The following is a 17,386-nucleotide window of genomic DNA, read 5'->3' on the forward strand; positions in this document are numbered from 1 at the left end:
AGGGTCAGCTGTCAACACACAAACAGGCGAGATATCTGAGAAAAAAAGACAATGAAAAGGAGTCGGGAAGGAACAGAAGAGAAGAAATGTAAGTGGTCCGACAGTAAAAGACGATCGAGGGTTTAGTTTTTGTGGGTTTTTTAACAGGCACTGACAGGTCACTTTTAAACAGTCTCTTACCCCCGTCGTCCATGTGCGTGCATGTGTCTTTACCGTTTAGTCTTCATCCTAGGTTTTAGCAGTTCATGTTTTCGCTATCATCAAACCGACATAAACTTTATTTACATAAAAGAACACCACCAATGGTTTCCATCTCCTCAATACTTCACTTTTCCATGCACTCTGCTCACTTTTATTTTTATAATTTATTTTTTAAAATATTTTAGTCCTTTTCAGAATCCTTACAGAATGCCGCAGGGCAAAAGCTGTTAATGCACAGATGGATCGAAGGTCAAATACTTTTTTTTTTCTTTAAGAACTTGACCGACCGTGTGTGGTTGTCGATGGGTCCTACAGTTAATGTAACTCAGGCACACAATGCCATCAACTTGATAGCACCTGGCGGCCGAAAGAAATAAAAGACGTTAGCGATTGGTTGAGACTATTCACAAACTAAACATTGATAATGCTTTCCTTTGATTGACCATGTTTAGCTTCTCTTACCCACAGCTGAATCTTTTCCTAGAGAAAGCACTTTTCATTTCCATTTCATCTTTTTTTCATTTTATTTGCTTAAAATTTCTGACTTTGCGGAATATCTGTGAATCAGTTTCCAAACAATTTGGTGCAGGACAACTTCTTTTTCCTCTCAATCAAAAAATATTAAAAAACGTATTAAGATTTTGCAATCCCTCTTATCCCGGCGTGTGCCATCTAGTTTTCTGGTTCAGCCATCATCTCATGCTTCAGTGCAAGATATCTAGAATCTTTCGTCACAATTATCTGGTTGGTAAACACTGTTATTTCTCCAAATGAATTAACAAATTTAAAGCGGTTTAAAAGTATTTAAAAAAACGGTTTAGCTATAGTCAAGAAACACGGTAAAAGAATCAAAAGTTTAGGTAAAGTCCAGCACTCAGCTAAAAATGACGTCAAATCAGTTTAACTGAATGCTAAGCGTTAGCTATCCAGCTAGTGCCTAGCGACATTCCATGCACGCGGCCCCTTGATCTACTTGTTATTTCGATGTAGTTGCAATGCGTGTTTTTCTGGATTGTTCCTTGCTGGCACTGCTCTTTAGAAGGCCATCAGCACCGAATGCACCACATCAACAGTCATGTGTTCCGGCAACCATGGCTGACACCTGCAGTTATCTCCCGCTACGAAGAGGAAGACCAGAGGACGGAGGTACTCCAAAGATGTCTTTACCTATGTCTCTGAAAACCATGTGACCTGACAACCTCTTACAAAAGGAGATGAAGCCCCTATCTGTCACCAGATGTGGGCTGACCATTTAACTTTGCAAACGACGAGAAGAAGAAAAAAAATCTTCTCGGTCCGACTATCAGCTTTTCGTTTTGTTGCCAGCTTTAACGGGAACCGACTGCTGCCCTTGCTTGGAAGAAGAAAAAGAAAACAAAAAGCGAGACATCTTAGTCTAAATCTCGTAACGCGTACAGGAAGAAATTTTATGGTTGAACCTAAAGTCATCGAGAACAGAATCCGCTGCATTGACACTTGTTTATTTCCTCCCTGACCCTCACCAACATTTGTTTTTAAATTGTTTAATCTCTCGCTCTTTCTGTTATATTCATCTTTCTTTGATAGTGAATGTAACGCTTTGGCTTCCTGGCATTTTCTTTCCCGCACATATTACATGTTGTGCACCTACTATATACTATATATATAGAGAGAGAGCACTTGCATTTTTAATTTAGGCTCCACTGCGCCTTTAAACGTGTGAGACCTTCAAAGGCTGATCACCGGCTGTAAGAAAGGAAGTTTATGTGGACGCGATGTGAAAATCTTGGACATATCTGCATCCTTGACATTCAGCTAGCGGATGCAGACGGTGCTCGGATTACTTGAAATGCTTAGAGACTAAACTCTTCTTCCTAACTAACAAACAAAACAGCGATGTCTCAGCAGAACAAACACATTCTCTGGCGAGAGCCTGCATAATGCCACTGACAGGACGAGAAACTCACGTTCCGGCCTCTCAGATTCATCGTGGACGAGCAGACATTTATTTCACATACATCCGTGGGATTACATTACCCTCTTAGCGTGAAATCGTTCACATATCGATCTGCTAAAGTTTTCACTTTTATGTCACCGACATATTGCATATCTTCACATATGACCCACAAAGGTAAAATTGAAAATCATATACATACACATATACCGCACTGACAAACTTTGACATAAAATGAAAGATGCTGTTTTAAAATGTAACATATATTTATTGTAGACAAGTAACCAAATGGAAAAATAAACAAACAGTGACTCTTTGTGCTATATAGTACCGTAAAGTCCCATAATAATAAGGAATATACTTATGTTCTGTAGTATCATAATAACAATGACATAAATATTACATACAATATATAGTACCATAATAACAATGAGATATAAATATGAGACTTTTACACATCCTTTCTTCATTACAGTTTTTATTTAACGGATAGCGCTTATTGTTCTAATATTTTAAACCTGTAAAGCGACTTCGCCTCATGTAGCTTTAACAGGTGTTATGGGTGCAGACACGAATTTACATAAAGAATCTGTGTAAATCCTGCTATGCTATTACCTAAATTAAATAAACAGAGAAAAATATAAATACAGCTTCTGAATTCATTTAGAATATAAAAATGAGACAGATAAAACCTAAAGTAAAATTGCTGTAACAGAACTGACTTTGGCAAACAATCATGCAGTGGGTGTGAACCATATTGCAGACTCGGGGAGAGCTGTTACTCTGTGGTAGCATGCTATGTTTGAGAAAAATAAATACAAGCTGTGAGCCAAAAAAAAAAAAAAAAAAAAAATTACAGATACTCTCTTAGGCTACATACATCAAATCATCATTCAGAATAACTTTTGATCACCTCAGAAAATAAAAAAAAGCTTAACCATTGTTAAAACTTATTACCTCCATGGCACAAACACAATAATACCTTAAAGCAAAAACGGCAACACAGAGAAATATTGCACGCCTCTGTCAGAATGTGTGAATGAGTTTCAATGAACATCCTTGTAAAAATTCAGATACTTATGCCATCCCCTTGAAAGGATGTCAGCAACAGCTCCTCTTAAGGAACATCAAGAGTGTACAAATAAAAATTGCCTGAAAGCTTTGACACTGAAAAAAAATATTTATCCTAGTGTTTGATACAGAGCAGGAGACTAGAACAATGCTGCATTTCGCAGGAAAATCATAACTACTGCCCCAGATATTACTAATATCATGTGACTCCTGACTCCACCTGCAAACCTTGTTGTTAAATAATGTACTATATACTTTGGACCTGTGCTTGATCTTTGTGCACATGCTCAATCCATTCTTATGATGATCAGAATAATACTTTTGATGCCAGATTACACGCAGTTAGAAACATAATGCATCATTTTAACATTACTCTTAAAAAAAAATACATAAATGCACACCTTTATAAAAAGAACTGAAAAACGAATCAATGTTTAAACATAAGTTGGTAACAGTCACTGTCCCAGACGTTAAGAACAAAACAGAAAAAGTGTTTTAGACGGATCCAATGCATAGGTATGGCATGAGATGTGGTCGGAGAGAATCTGTAAGATCATAACACCAAAAGGGGCATACCAACATGCATGATTTATCAATATGAACCTTGTTTCCAATCCAGCTGCTTATGATTTTGATTATGTGAATCCCAAGTTTATCACAAATGAACTAGGCTGTGGTGTACAGCAGCTGTTGATTATGTTTACCTCAAACTTATCACAAATGAACTAGGCTGTGGTGTACAGCAGCATTTTGTTTATGTACACCTCAAACTTATCACAAATGAACGAACTAGGCTGTGTTTGGATAGCAGCTTCAAAAGATATGTAATGGTAAAACTGATTTGAAATAAATACTTGAGAAAAATGCAGCAGTTTGCACAAGTATATGACAACAATAAAAAGGGTAAGATTGCTGTGAAAATGAAAAATACATTTTTGACATGGACCATTGCATGCTTGATAGTCAACACATTAGAACAGTTTCATAATAAAATCGGCAATATGAAAAGCATTTCCAGAATTTAAATAGTTTTTATTATTATGCCTTAAAATTTGTCCTTGTGCTGCAACACTATATACATAATATAATTACATAAATAAAGTACTATTTTGTATTTGTAATATTGAGAAAGATATTACAAGTATATGAAAAAATTTTTTAAAGCCTGCCCTGTTCTTTAAGTCATGAGGAATGCAAAATGACAGCCTTTTCAAATATACTTTAACTTGTAATAAATTATATGTGGTTTATGTTCTGCAATCTCTCCAGATTAATGCGTGTTTGTATCATAGACGCTCTGAAGACTGCCAAGGCACCAAATGCTGAGAGCACTGTCATCACGAAGAAGACACTGGTCCAGCCATACCAGGTCGCCACCAGCCCTATCAAAGGGCCCTCTATACAAGGTCCAATACTACCAAAGCCTGCATGAGAACATGATTTACATATAAATTTGCAGCCAATAGCACTGGTACGTCCTTGCTAGACAACAGCACTAAAATACTGTATAAAAATCTTTGAGTACAAAAGGTCTTTGCTCAGTCTATTGAGGTACCTTTGTTGGAAGCAGCTGATTACACCTAATATTTTTGGTCTAATGTTTTGATCCTTGTGTGAACTGTCTCTGGTCTCTGGAGTTTTAAACTAACTTTTCCAGATAAAATTTCTAATTCCAGAGCATGAAGCATGTACTATTAGCAGGAAGTATTCTGTAATATTTTAATTCTTCTGGTGTCAAGGTCCACCATTCTGGTGAGGATTTGTGTAGCTATTTAGATGAAACGCTTTGATATATGCTCTTCCTTTGTTGACTTGAAAATTTACCTTCAAGTAAATGCATACATGGTATTCCCACATTGTCTGACTGCTGAAAGCTCAAAGAAGTTAACAGCAATTTATTTTCTACATCAAGATCTCATGGAATGATATTACTTGTTTCAGCAAATAGTCATTTTACTAAACTCCCCTTAAAGAAAATATTTCTTACCTACAATGAAAATTGATTTCTCAGAACAGATGTCTAAATCATTAAAATAGTTTTACAATATGCAAATATGACAGCAGCCTGTACAAGGGATCTTGATTTAATAAGTCTAGGCTTTATACAGAAATGATCAATGTCTCTTTTACACAATAAACAAAGATGATTAGTATCATCTTTAAACTCAATACAGTTATTATTACAATAGTCTCACCATTAACAAGGCCCACTGTTGCAGCAGCTGCGTTTTGTCCATATTTCTCTCCCAGGTCTGCAGGAATCGAACCCCCTGAAATATAAATTCTTAATCTGATCATTTATTTTGGTTCTTGTCAACAGTCTTGTGAAAATATCTACAGCAAATATAAAACAATTACAGAAAATGTATATAACTCGTTCTGTCACCAACAATGCCTTATAGTATAAAGAAAACACTGACTTCAAGTTCTGTGGGAATGACTATAAGCAAGGACACCAAGAAAGCTCTGAAATTGTGTACCTAGCATTGTGTCAGGTCCTGCATTGAAAGCACCTGCCAGCAGGAGAAAAGCTACATTGAACGTTGTACCCCAGGACCCTGTGAACGTGAACATCACAAGAGCAACTGTCGACATAGTGACTGAGAGTGCTGTGCCAAACAACCCTCTGCCCTGGAAATATCTGCCAAACAAAAAATAACAAAAGAGCATGATTTTTAAAGTGTTGTTAAGTACAAATAAATTGCTTCACCACATCAAATTTAGTGATAAACAAGTTATCACATGTTTTGCTTTATGGAAAAGATTTGAGACAGTCTATTATAGTTTGTTGTCATCTATGACTACTATTAAAGTTTGTTTAGACAATTATCCAGTATCTATAGTATTTGATGGCTATTATTTATCGTTTGTTTGAAGAATTAAAAAAAATAATAATAATAATAGGATTTGTATTGTGCATGTCCCTACACAAGGCAAACTCGATGTGCTTCACAAGAGACCAGGGGCAGTGAGGAAAGAGGCCATGTGATGTAGATGTCACAACTGAGTACAAACAAGAACATCATACATATATGAAAATGTTGTGGTTAGCAATACAAGAACATGAAGGAACAAAGAGGAGAGATATAAATTACAAGTAATGAGAGGGGAATTGGTGCTTTTGCCTCACTGTATTGAAAATAAGAACCAACTGTTCAGCCACCAAACTTGTGTCATCACAAGTAATCAAGCACTGGGAACTACAGTAAGCATTTGACAAAAGATGCACACAAAGTTCTCTTTTTTTAAAAAAAAAATCATTACTGCAATTATATGAAACAACAAGATTCCTAAAATAATCATATGATTTTAACTAACAGCCAGCTGTTACTTTCTTTCTACTTGACTTGTTCTTCCACATTACATGTAACATTTTGTTACAATAGTCTTTAACTATTTAAGGTCTTTCATAGGAGCAAGCAGCCTTTCAACTAGACACAGTATGAAGCAGGCATAAAAGTGTGCAAGAATTACTCACCAGCATACAAGTTGCACAGCTTTAAAGTGTAGGACATGAAACCAAAGATATTTAAAGACTAAGTAGGGAACGAGGTAGCACAGCAACTACTGAATGCATCAAGCCAAACAAAAAAACAAAATCTCTGGAAAGTCAGACACCTGTCTAAGATGAAGCCAATAAGAGCGCTACCCAAAACTCCACCAACTTCAAAGATGGTGGACAGAATGCCTGCTGTACTCTGCTCATATTTTAGCTGCAGCAAAAAAATAAAATAAATAAAATAAAATAAATAAAAATACAAAAATAAAAACATATGCTACAGTCATAGAGCAAGTGAAGATTAAATAATAAGTAATTGAATGTCTTTATTTTCTTTTTACATGTGTGTCTATGGTGGGGGAAGGGGCCCATATGCGCAGGCGTTTATGTGTGGGTGACATTGTGTGTGCATGCACCTATGCATGTTCATGTGTATGGGTGCATTTGTGTGTGTCTGCAAGTAAATCCACATGTGTGCATACGAGTACCTTTGCATCTAAAGTCAATAAACGAATTTGTAAAGAATATCTACTGAAGTTCTCCTTTTATACTTTTTACTTTTTTAAAAAATAAATAATAGTATTATTAGGGTTAACTGAAAATTATCCACAAAATTTTAAAAATTGTAATATTAGCTTTACATAGCCTTACATACACTCTCAAACACAAAAATAAAAAAAAAAGGAAGGAAAAAGAAGACTAAAGATATTTGAATGATCTCTGTCAGCCTTGCAAAGCCAAAAACTTACCTGTTGCAGGAGGTACATGGGCAACCACATGTACATACAGTAGCGAACTACTTTCAGGCAAAACACTGCCACAGCCACCTCCATCAGCATTCTGGCAGACATTTAATGATTGATGATGATTCTAATATTGCATCAGAATCGAGCTAAAAGCTCCCCCAACACACACATAAGTGCATGCTAGACGGTCAATCTGTTATTTAGCTGGATATCTGTCAGCACTGTAGGTTTGATTGTGCTGCAGTAGTACATAGCCTTCAGGCCCATCTGCTCCATTTGGTTGATGACACGACTAAGGCTTATTAAAAATTCTTAATCAACATTGTGCTTTTTGTTTTCAATACTGGCACTGCCTGTTATCTCACTATAGGTTTTCTATTCATTTTTAATGTGAAATATCATTTAAAATGTTACTTTTTCCAATTACATACTGATGCAAAGATCTGTCTTTAAGGCTCTCTCTACCTACTCTCACTGTTTTCATCTTTGCTCCCTTTTCATCTCTCTTTTTACAACTGCTCATTCTGCCTTAATATACAATAAAGATGAGGAGAAAGAAGAAATGCCAGTTAAACAACAAATAATCAACCATCACTGGCATTAAGCCAAACTATCACAATGCTGATTACTTACGGAAGCTTCCACAACTGCAAGAAACTCATACTCTTTGTCCCCTGTCCACTGGGTTTTTCTGACATTGTCACTGCACATATCATAATAAACACTGTACAAATCTACTTAGCCTCATAATGTAATTGGTATAAAAAAATGACAGAATTGTATACCTTCCCTTTATGAAAACAAAACCAAAAGGCACTTTTCAGTAATGTTGACATAAAAAGCAAAATTCTTTTGGGGAAGTTTTCCAAGAAAGAAAAAAATAGTTCATGGTGATCGTTTACATTCATTAAAACTTAAAGAGTAAAATGTCTGTTGAAATCCAAGATTAAATGCACAACTGAAAAATGAATACTATTTATATCAATGTCTTACAGGATAATTAGGTAACATTTTGCCCTTTTGTATTTTTATCTTTTATATTTTTAGGTCATCAGAAATCTCTAAATTGATTCTTCACTTCATTTTCTTTCTTCATCATTTAAGCTACTACATTACCATAAAAAACAAAAGAAAACAATCTTTTTAGGATGCTAGTTTATGGAAAAATAAAATTCATTTGAGCTCTGGGGTAAACAGAATTGTTGTGTATTTCTCACTGTAACATTATGACATTAAAAAATTACAGAATGCCTAACAAAACAAAATGAATTTTAAAAGTCTGTATGATCATACAAGTAGAATTAAACTTTAATCTTTAATTTTACTTTCATAAGATAAGATTAAAAAATATATTAAGCTTTAGGTCAATAATGGTCCCTAAAATGAGGGTATTTCATCAATTATTCAGCCTATGCACAGTACACACTAGTCGGAGGTTAAAGTGGAAGCATGGTTTTCGTCTGTTAGCTACTCAATTGCCTTTCAGAGACACATGAATGTAAGAAGATAGGTTGAAAAGATCACTGTTGTTTTTACAAAACTGTCATAATGGTAAATTTAAAATTCAGGATGACAGTTACTGTTATGTACTTTCTCAAAGGTAAATGCCTAAAACCTTGAAAGATAAAAATTACAGCTGCAAACAATAGAGAGAACTTCATGCAGACAGCAAACTCAACAATATGTGGATGATATTTTGCATCAGGATTTCAAGATCCATGTTTAGTCAGCTAGATCCCCATATTACATCATGTGTGAAAAATCATTAGAATATGCAAGTGTCACTACAAGGAACAAACAACTGTTTATAGTGTAAACTTGAATATCTTTGGTAGGTTTGGAAAAAAAGTAGCATAAAATAGGAGTGTTGCAGCATCAAACACTAACTTCAAAATAACAGAAATAACAGTTGGAAATGAGAGCCTTACAAACCCTCACTCACATGCACACACACACATATGAAAAAGGGGAACATTTTTCTACCATTAAGAAGAGTGTGTGTGTCTGTACATGTTATTAAATTTAAGTCCATAAAATATATTGTGCAAACACAGAGAAATAAGTCACCTAACTGTTGTTTTAACAAGTCATTAATCAAAAGCCCCTAATAATTATCAAATTAGGCTTATGCTTGTGCGTATTAATAATCCGTTTATGTGTAAGTTAATATGCATCTAATTTACAATTCAAATGAATGGAAAGAGCTTTATTCTCTCAAACCACTTCACCCATCCTGTCCACTGTTTCCCTCAATCGGGAATAGAGCTGGCAAATGTTCTCTCCACCAATGCATGGTTAAAGAAGGAGGAGCCAGAGCAAATCCAAACACTCTTTCATGCGCTAAGCAGGCTAACTTGTGCTGTTTTGTTTCTGCTACCCACTTTTTTTTTAACTAGTCATTAATTGCTCTTCGGCAACAGCCGGCTACTGTAACATTAACTTAGACTCAAAACTTCTCTTTGATTCCAATCGCTCTTTATCCATGTCAATGAAACTGAAATAATGTACCTTGTAAAAGACCTCACAGTGAAAGAATGCGTTAAGCTATGCCAAGCGTGTAAATTCACCCTCCCTTCTCTGGTTTGCACATGGCACTAAGAAAACTGTTAAATGCTGATTGGATGCTGCCATAGAACATTGCTCAAAGCAAAAGACCCCTAATTTTGAAGTTCTTATTAGCTTAAAGCATTAACAACTATTATAATTATAAAAACTGGCATTTTTAATCTCTTGATCTGTTTCAGATAGGAAGGCATAAGTAGAAAAGCAGATTAAAATTTAATAGCATTAATACTGCATGTTTTCAGATGTACTGCTTTTGCACATGCGAAATAGTGGGGTTACTGCATAATCAGTTTATCTTGATTACATTGTGCATGCTAAAGGTGACAGTCATACAGATATATACATATAAAGATATACATGTGTAAAATATATACACACACAAATAGATATTATATGGCATTTCTGTATGATTAATTTATGAATTATGATTTGAGCATGCTGCACCACCAACTTCTTCATAAAATATTGTTATTAGAACTTACTCTAAAGTATTACTGAGCGCATCAATGGAATTTACAAGTACAAGGTGGACAGCAGTGGAAAAAATAGCAGAAACATTACAGTAGCAAGATGATCAGCATAAAGAAATCCATCAAATACATATTCCATTTCTATTATTTAAAGCATAAAAATATTAATATTTTATCTTCTACCACCATCCATACACTATCATAATACAAAGCCATACACACTGTGATGACGGCGCATATAAAACGACTAGAAGACAGAAGCACAGAGTTGGCAACTACCAGTCATTAACTCATAAAAAAAAATACTTTTTTAACAAGCAGCAGTTGTGGGAGTTTTGGGGTAATTGTCTCAGTTTCAATGAAGCACCACACAGGCAAGGTTGTACAGCAGCTTATGATGCAAAGCAGCAGCACTTAAGAAATCTTACTTTTGCTTACTTCTCCATGAATGTTATTTTTCTCTAACTGTAAGAGCAAAAAATACAGGTGATGAGAAAAAAAAATCATTAAATCTATTCAATACTGTAATGATACAGTGTCTTAGTAAAACATATCACTCAAAATTCATTATGTCCTACAACAGACTGCCAGATTTTTTAGCCAGAGCTAAGAATCTCTTTCTTAAAATAAGATGCAAATAGCATTAAGCAGGCCACGGACACCCTGCCCTGTTTCTGATTCTTGGAAGTCAGCTTGAAAGTAACACTAAGCAGTTCTAAATAATTTTTGAAAACATATAGACTGTCATAAAATCTTTCTCTTTCATGTTACTGACCTATATTTCTCTTTCTTGCGCATTACTCTTAGCAACAGTCCACACAATGCCTGTCCACCTTCCAATCCCCCTCAGTTCTTGTTACCTGATTACTCTGTTCATGTCTTATTTTGTTTCAAGTGTTTAAAGCTTGCTCCTTAAAACTATGCTCTTCATCTGATGACCATCTCTTAACTATTCCTATCACCAGAACTAAAAAGTATGGTTACAGGACTTTTAGTTACTGTGCAGCAAAACAATGGAACTCTCTTTCTTTCCATATCTGCCACCAACCTACAATAGAATCCTTTAAATGTGCACTAAAAATGTACCTCTTCTTTAAGCATTACTCCTAATAACAGTCCACACAACGCTAGTCTTTTGTCACGCCATTACCCACTTTTCCGCTTCCCCACTTGTCTTCTTTTGCAAAATCATGGTAATCTGTCGTTACTTAGTTCCTCTTTGTGTTTTCTGTATGTTTTCACCATAATCATCAGTACTGTTGTTTATCCTTTCCTTGTTCATATATTATTTGTTTGTTCTTCTGTCAAATGTTGTCCATTTCTCATTCTTGCATTTTTTTCTTAAGCACTACAAGCATGCTTCTTACGAGTGTGAGTTTGTGCTATACAAATCTTGCCTTACATTTAATAATTATAAATGTGTCCCAAGCAAATCATGAGTTTTTTCTTATTATTCTTTTATTAGTTGACATTTCATTCAGTGTAGGTCATAGTTTTTGGAGATTTGGAATACCAAGGACTGAACAACTGAGAATACTATTTCACATACTTATTTGTTTAGGACACATATGAGAAAAGTTGTTAATGGAGGAAAAAAGAAGACTGCTTCAGAATGATCTTATATGTGGTTCATCAGTATTCAATAACAAGAGTGAAACAGATAATGAAATAGAGGATGAAAGAAGAAAGCAAATACAAAAAGCACATATGATCACGAGTTCATCCTACAAGCAAGGCACTTTTTTTTTAAGATGCTGTAAAACAGAAGCTTCACACCCAGTAACAGATACAAAACTCAATGCGATTACAACAACCTGAAGCCTTATAAATTTTGACCTGAGTGACTAATGACATATTTGTCTTCTACATTAAAATAAAGTAAAAAATATATGAGGGCATACGTCCCCATATGATCTATTAATCTACTGAAATCTATGCATTCAAGATGACTTACTCTTCAATTTTGAATCTGGAAAAAAAGCATTGAACTCTTATATGTGATTTGTGAAACAGTCACAGAAGGGACTTTAATATCATGCAGTGATATCTAATGGATCGTGAAGTGTAATGGAGGCCACTAAATCATTCATAAACAAGCAATCATGCAGATGCTTCAAATCTACTGACTATAGTCCATTTTTGTTTAGCTGTGCAAATTTCGCAATTAAAGAAGTGCACAAAATTATCTGATTTTTTTGCCACTGTAAGATTCTTGAACAGTAGGTTTTATGTAAAAGTCCTTATCTGTTCACAGAATTTAGAAATAAGAGAGTAATGGACTGGGAGAAAGACCCTTTTTCAATGCATTTGCTACTGAGTAGAGTTAAAGCATGATCACTGCACCAACATACTATAACACCTTACCTTTCCAAATCTTCAAATCTTTTCACCTCTCTCTCTCTCCATGCTACTGCCTTTATTAGAAGTGTGTGTGTGGGTGTGTACACATTTATTTATGGATGGGTATCTGTTAAATGACTGCTCTCCAGTATACCTTGCTAAGACTAATTAGTAACATTTCATCCAAGTCTCACCATTTATGGGAGGTCAACTTAAGCATGCCCTACCTCTGCCAGAAACTGTAATTCCCACATCCTCTGGCATCTTGTAGAAAAGCAGCACGACGACACCAACCAGTAACTAACAAAACAAATCAATAATAAACAATCATAATCTCAGACTCTTAATTCAGACCTATGATCATCTTTTTTTAAATTGTCCTGAATTACCCAATTAGACAAAAAGGCCTGATATCAAATAAAGGGGGACAAAAATCATCCAACAAGTACAGCTGAACTGTCATCTATCTATATTTGGCAAAGATCATCTATATAAACTAATCAAATTATGCAAAGCTAAACATTTCTGTGTATTCTGCTAAGGAAAGTCAAACTCATGATTATTTTATAATCAATAAATAAGACACAAATAAAATGGCATTCTCAACAGAAATCCACAAACTCTAAAAAAAAGGAAAGGGAAAATCCCAAAACTTACAACTATTATTGATGGCAGAAAGAAAACCGCTCGCCAGCCACTATGAGCTTGCAAGTAAACCTGCCACATGACAGTTACAACAAATTACACTAATATCAAAAACGATGGAAAAACAAAACAAACAAAAAAACGTTCCCAGAAAGCTCATATACCCCCTTTAAGCTCTGCTTATTTGAGATATAGTGCTGTACTTTCATAATAATTTTTTTATGAACTCAACTGATAGTGGGAAAGGGAGAAAACTTCTAGGATGACAAATACATTGGAGGGCTGCTGTATTGACTGCTGTCTAGATGAAAATGATTATGTTTTGCACTTGGTGCTACACGTTATATACTCCGAGAATCATTCTTTCTATGCCTTTGGGAAATGGGGTTTCAAATAGATTAAGGCCTCTCCTATGACAGAAGATGAGACATTGCTGAACAGCTGCCCAAAAACGAATATATACCTGGATTACATACTGATCAGCAATTTTATAACAGTGAGAATTTATCATTTGCAGGGATACTGCTATAGTAACTATTTAATCCATTTAGAGAATGTATGAACCAAAATAAAAATGTACTAAAAAAAATGTTCAAACTTAATTTTATGTTACGAGAACTCACAGCAAGCATGGTTCCAATCACTCCTCCTGCAAATGCACAGGTGCCAAACATCCCAAAGATAGAGTTGCGGACTTCATCAGAGAACCATGATAGTAGAACTTTGGTACAGTTAGGCCAGCACTGAGCCTGTGAACAGTCAATGTAGTGATGATGGGACCATCTTTGATGCAACATAACAGAATTAAAAATAATTAGTAACTATTTTCATTAATTGGATGCTAGAGAGAAAGAATGAGAAAGAACAGGTGAGAAAGAAAGAGAGGGAGGGTCTATATTTACCAAACTGTTACCAGTCTGAATCAAAATTTTCCAGTCAGTTCAATTGCTCACCTGAGCTGTGCCATTGATGAACAAAAGAACCCAAAATAAATTGAAATTATTCCACCAGCCAAATGAAATCTGTAAGATGCAGAATATGAATATTAATGTTAATACAGCATATTTTAGGAAATTGCACATAGTGTCTTTCTTAAAAAGCAGTGAAGACAATTTTTACTTCCATCGTTGTGTTTGTTTTTCTTAAACATTATTATTTAAGACATTGCAGAAACAAAATTACAGTAATCATCTTTTTCTGTTCTATCTTTCTCTAATCATATGAGTATATACATTATAAAATTATAAATTCTAAAAAGGTAAATATGATTGTTCAAATCCTGCTATCATTTCAAAATTTGTCTTACTATAAAATAGTAAAAAGACAAACACTTGTGAATTATCTTGATCTAGCTGTAAAGTAAGACTTTCTGTATACACATACATATGCAAATGAACACACAACTAACTGGTCACTACACTTAGAGAATCATAAATGAATATCTTTTGATCACCATAGAGAGACCAGACAGCAGCAACCCTATACCAAAGGTCTGTCTTGCACCAAACTTGTCTCCTAACTGACCCAAGACCATCTGGAATATTAAAATTATATCTGCAGCTGCCAATGTTTGAATAAGCAGAAGTCTGACAATCATCTACTTATTGCATTCATGATTAATGATATATTTAAGAACTTGAGTCAGAAACATCTTACAAGATTGTTCCAGTCATGCTGATATTTTACGAACTGAGCTTTATAATGTCTATAAGAGAAAGAAATTTGAAAATAAAATTAGTATAAAAATTTAACGGCTAAAATTTTCTCGGCAATTTTGTATGTAACAAAACCAGTTGATAACAGCCCTACTTTAGAGTATGTGTGAATGAATGATAAAACAAATGAATGAAGAAATGGATGAATAAATGCCAATGAGTTCAAACTATGTGGCAGTTCATACCTGCATAACAGCATAGGGCAAAAGCAAAGCAGTGTCTAGCCACCCCAAAGCACTCTTGCTCAGATCAAGATCTTTTTCCAGATCTGCCTTAATCTGAAAAAAATGTTTCCCTTTTTAGTTCATTGGTCTAAAGCAGTAATCTTTCTCTTAAAATGTCAACTTTAGTTGATATATGACATTAAAAGGAAGCATCTGAATACTGAAATTAGACTGCAGAATTCTTTGGACATGTATTTTTCTCATAAACCAGAATATTTGGGACATATAAATAATATGAAGTGCATTTCTGTTTTCTCTTCCATACTAAAACGACAGTTTCCACAACAACAACAATAGAAGTGAAAATTAAGGGAGATTTAAATTAGACACCTTTAGCCTGAAATTTATGAGTACATCTCTCACACATATGTAGTATGCTAGACAACTTGCATGTAATTTGGGAGATTTAAAAGAGTTGTATTGTGCAAATCTGGAGCTCAAGTTAAGTTTACTCTGACAATTCTTGGTGGAAACAGTACATCAATCTTTATTTCAATTTTTTCATAACACAATCCTTGGCATATCTAACCCTTTGACTTTCCTATACACAACCAAACATATTTGCAATGAAAAATTATCACATAAAGTATCCAAGTAATTTTATTTTTATGGTGCCAATTAAGTAGCATTTCATAAAATTCTGTGTAAAAGTTTCGTTGGCAGCTGCAATACTTTAAGCAATATGCAATAACCTCTGCATTACTATATACTGGAGTAATACACATCAAGAAATTCTTCCGCTTCTTCTTAAGCATTTCTAATTTTGTTTTGTCTGCGCTCACACCCCAGTATAGCATGCAGTTCAAATACTTAAATTCTCCAAACTTACCACTCCAATGGGTTTCCGTAGAAGGTATGTCGATCCATATGCAATCCAACCAAGAGCAAAAATAATGCCTGTTGACTTCGCAGACCTGAATTCTCCATACTGAAGCATGCCCAACTCCTGTGAATGAACAGAAAATAAAGCTTTCAGATAAGTGAGAACAAGTTGCCAACCAAATTTATCCTCAAATGTAACAAGTAACAATGCAATCACTATGTAAAGAAATCATTAAACAAAATGAATCTTGATTCTGATTGCGCTTCAAGTTACCGATGTATTAAATCAGGAAAATAATTATTATAAACAATGAAATATTAGAAAATTCTAATTGCAGTTTCATAACCATCCAGAAGAAAAGCCATGTATTCTAACCACTTAATTGTACAGTTAATAACTATTGCAAATCTGCACTACGCAGTAAAAAGAATTAAATTTTTAAGCCGCTTTCTCATACTTCATCCAGTCACCAGTTTATCAACTTCTGTCACACTATCTCCTGATCTATCTTGTATCAGTAAAGTGGGGAACCAAATAAATGAAAACATTGTTGCTCATTTTTGATGTTTTAGCCACACAAGTAACTTTAATTCTACTGGCGTCAATTCTTTCTTAACATTTTTATAGCGTTTCACTTACAAAAAAGAAATAATAAAGAAATAGCATTATCAAATGATTTTCAAACGAGAAAGTGCATGTGCACAAACGAACTATAGTTTCCATTGAACTTTCTCCTCACTGACTATACATCACACAATAGACTAAATGTTATCTACAGCTGTAAAAACTGCTTCAGATATATACCTTCATAAGTAGAAACAACAACTAACGGTTATTTCCTCCGCATTTGATGATAGTCGTCTGGCTGTCACATCTCACCTCGTCAAAATGAAGAAACTACGTTGCATAATTTGTAATCCAAGTGAGCATTTTCACAGCAGAACTAGTCTTGTTCACACTCTTCCCTACAGCTGAAAGTCTTCCGATTCTTTTTCGAAAGTAAGAGGTATTTGAGTAAGCCTGTCCGTGTCACTTTTTCGATACCCGACGTCGTTTCGTTATTGGCGGTTACGTGGCGACGACAAAGTGGAATAACAACATTTTGTACACACCTTTGAAATGCAAAAAAATATCATTTCAGTAGGCTTAAAAAA

General features: G+C 34.7%; 1 protein-coding gene across 5 annotated transcripts; it reads right to left on the reverse strand.

Annotated features, from left to right (window-relative positions):
* Window positions 1–2,379: 2,379 nt before the first annotated feature.
* On the reverse strand, window positions 2,380–17,361 carry LOC112572953 (putative glycerol-3-phosphate transporter 5). Of its 5 annotated transcripts, none has more exons than XM_025252960.1 (15): window positions 17,037–17,354; window positions 16,239–16,355; window positions 15,371–15,463; window positions 14,924–15,004; window positions 14,424–14,492; window positions 14,094–14,219; window positions 13,483–13,542; window positions 13,053–13,125; window positions 12,440–12,454; window positions 8,084–8,153; window positions 7,454–7,544; window positions 6,824–6,918; window positions 5,686–5,846; window positions 5,401–5,475; window positions 2,380–4,629 (listed from the first exon to the last, which is right to left on the reverse strand). In XM_025252960.1, exons 1-15 carry the CDS (start codon window positions 17,040–17,042, stop codon window positions 4,442–4,444), a joined length of 1,320 nt encoding a protein of 439 aa, XP_025108745.1. In that variant the 5' UTR covers window positions 17,043–17,354; the 3' UTR covers window positions 2,380–4,441. The 5 variants fall into 5 exon arrangements, with proteins under 5 accessions (XP_025108745.1, XP_025108747.1, XP_025108748.1 ...); XM_025252962.1 differs by having other exon boundaries at window positions 17,112–17,338; XM_025252963.1 differs by lacking the exon at window positions 13,483–13,542 and having other exon boundaries at window positions 17,037–17,361.
* Between the last annotated feature and the right edge of the window lie 25 nt (window positions 17,362–17,386).

Source organism: Pomacea canaliculata, linkage group LG9, assembly GCF_003073045.1.
Source record: "Pomacea canaliculata isolate SZHN2017 linkage group LG9, ASM307304v1, whole genome shotgun sequence".
Taxonomy (NCBI): Eukaryota; Metazoa; Mollusca; class Gastropoda; order Architaenioglossa; family Ampullariidae; genus Pomacea; species Pomacea canaliculata.

Excerpts from the sequence above, each read along its gene's own strand:
- LOC112572953 (XM_025252960.1), bottom strand. Across the intron at positions 15,464-16,238 it reads TACGGAAACCCATTGGAGTG|ATTAAGGCAGATCTGGAAAA; the intron begins GTAAGTTTGGAG and ends CATTTTTTTCAG. Across the intron at positions 5,847-6,823 it reads ATTGGCTTCATCTTAGACAG|ATATTTCCAGGGCAGAGGGT; the intron begins GTGTCTGACTTT and ends TTTGTTTGGCAG.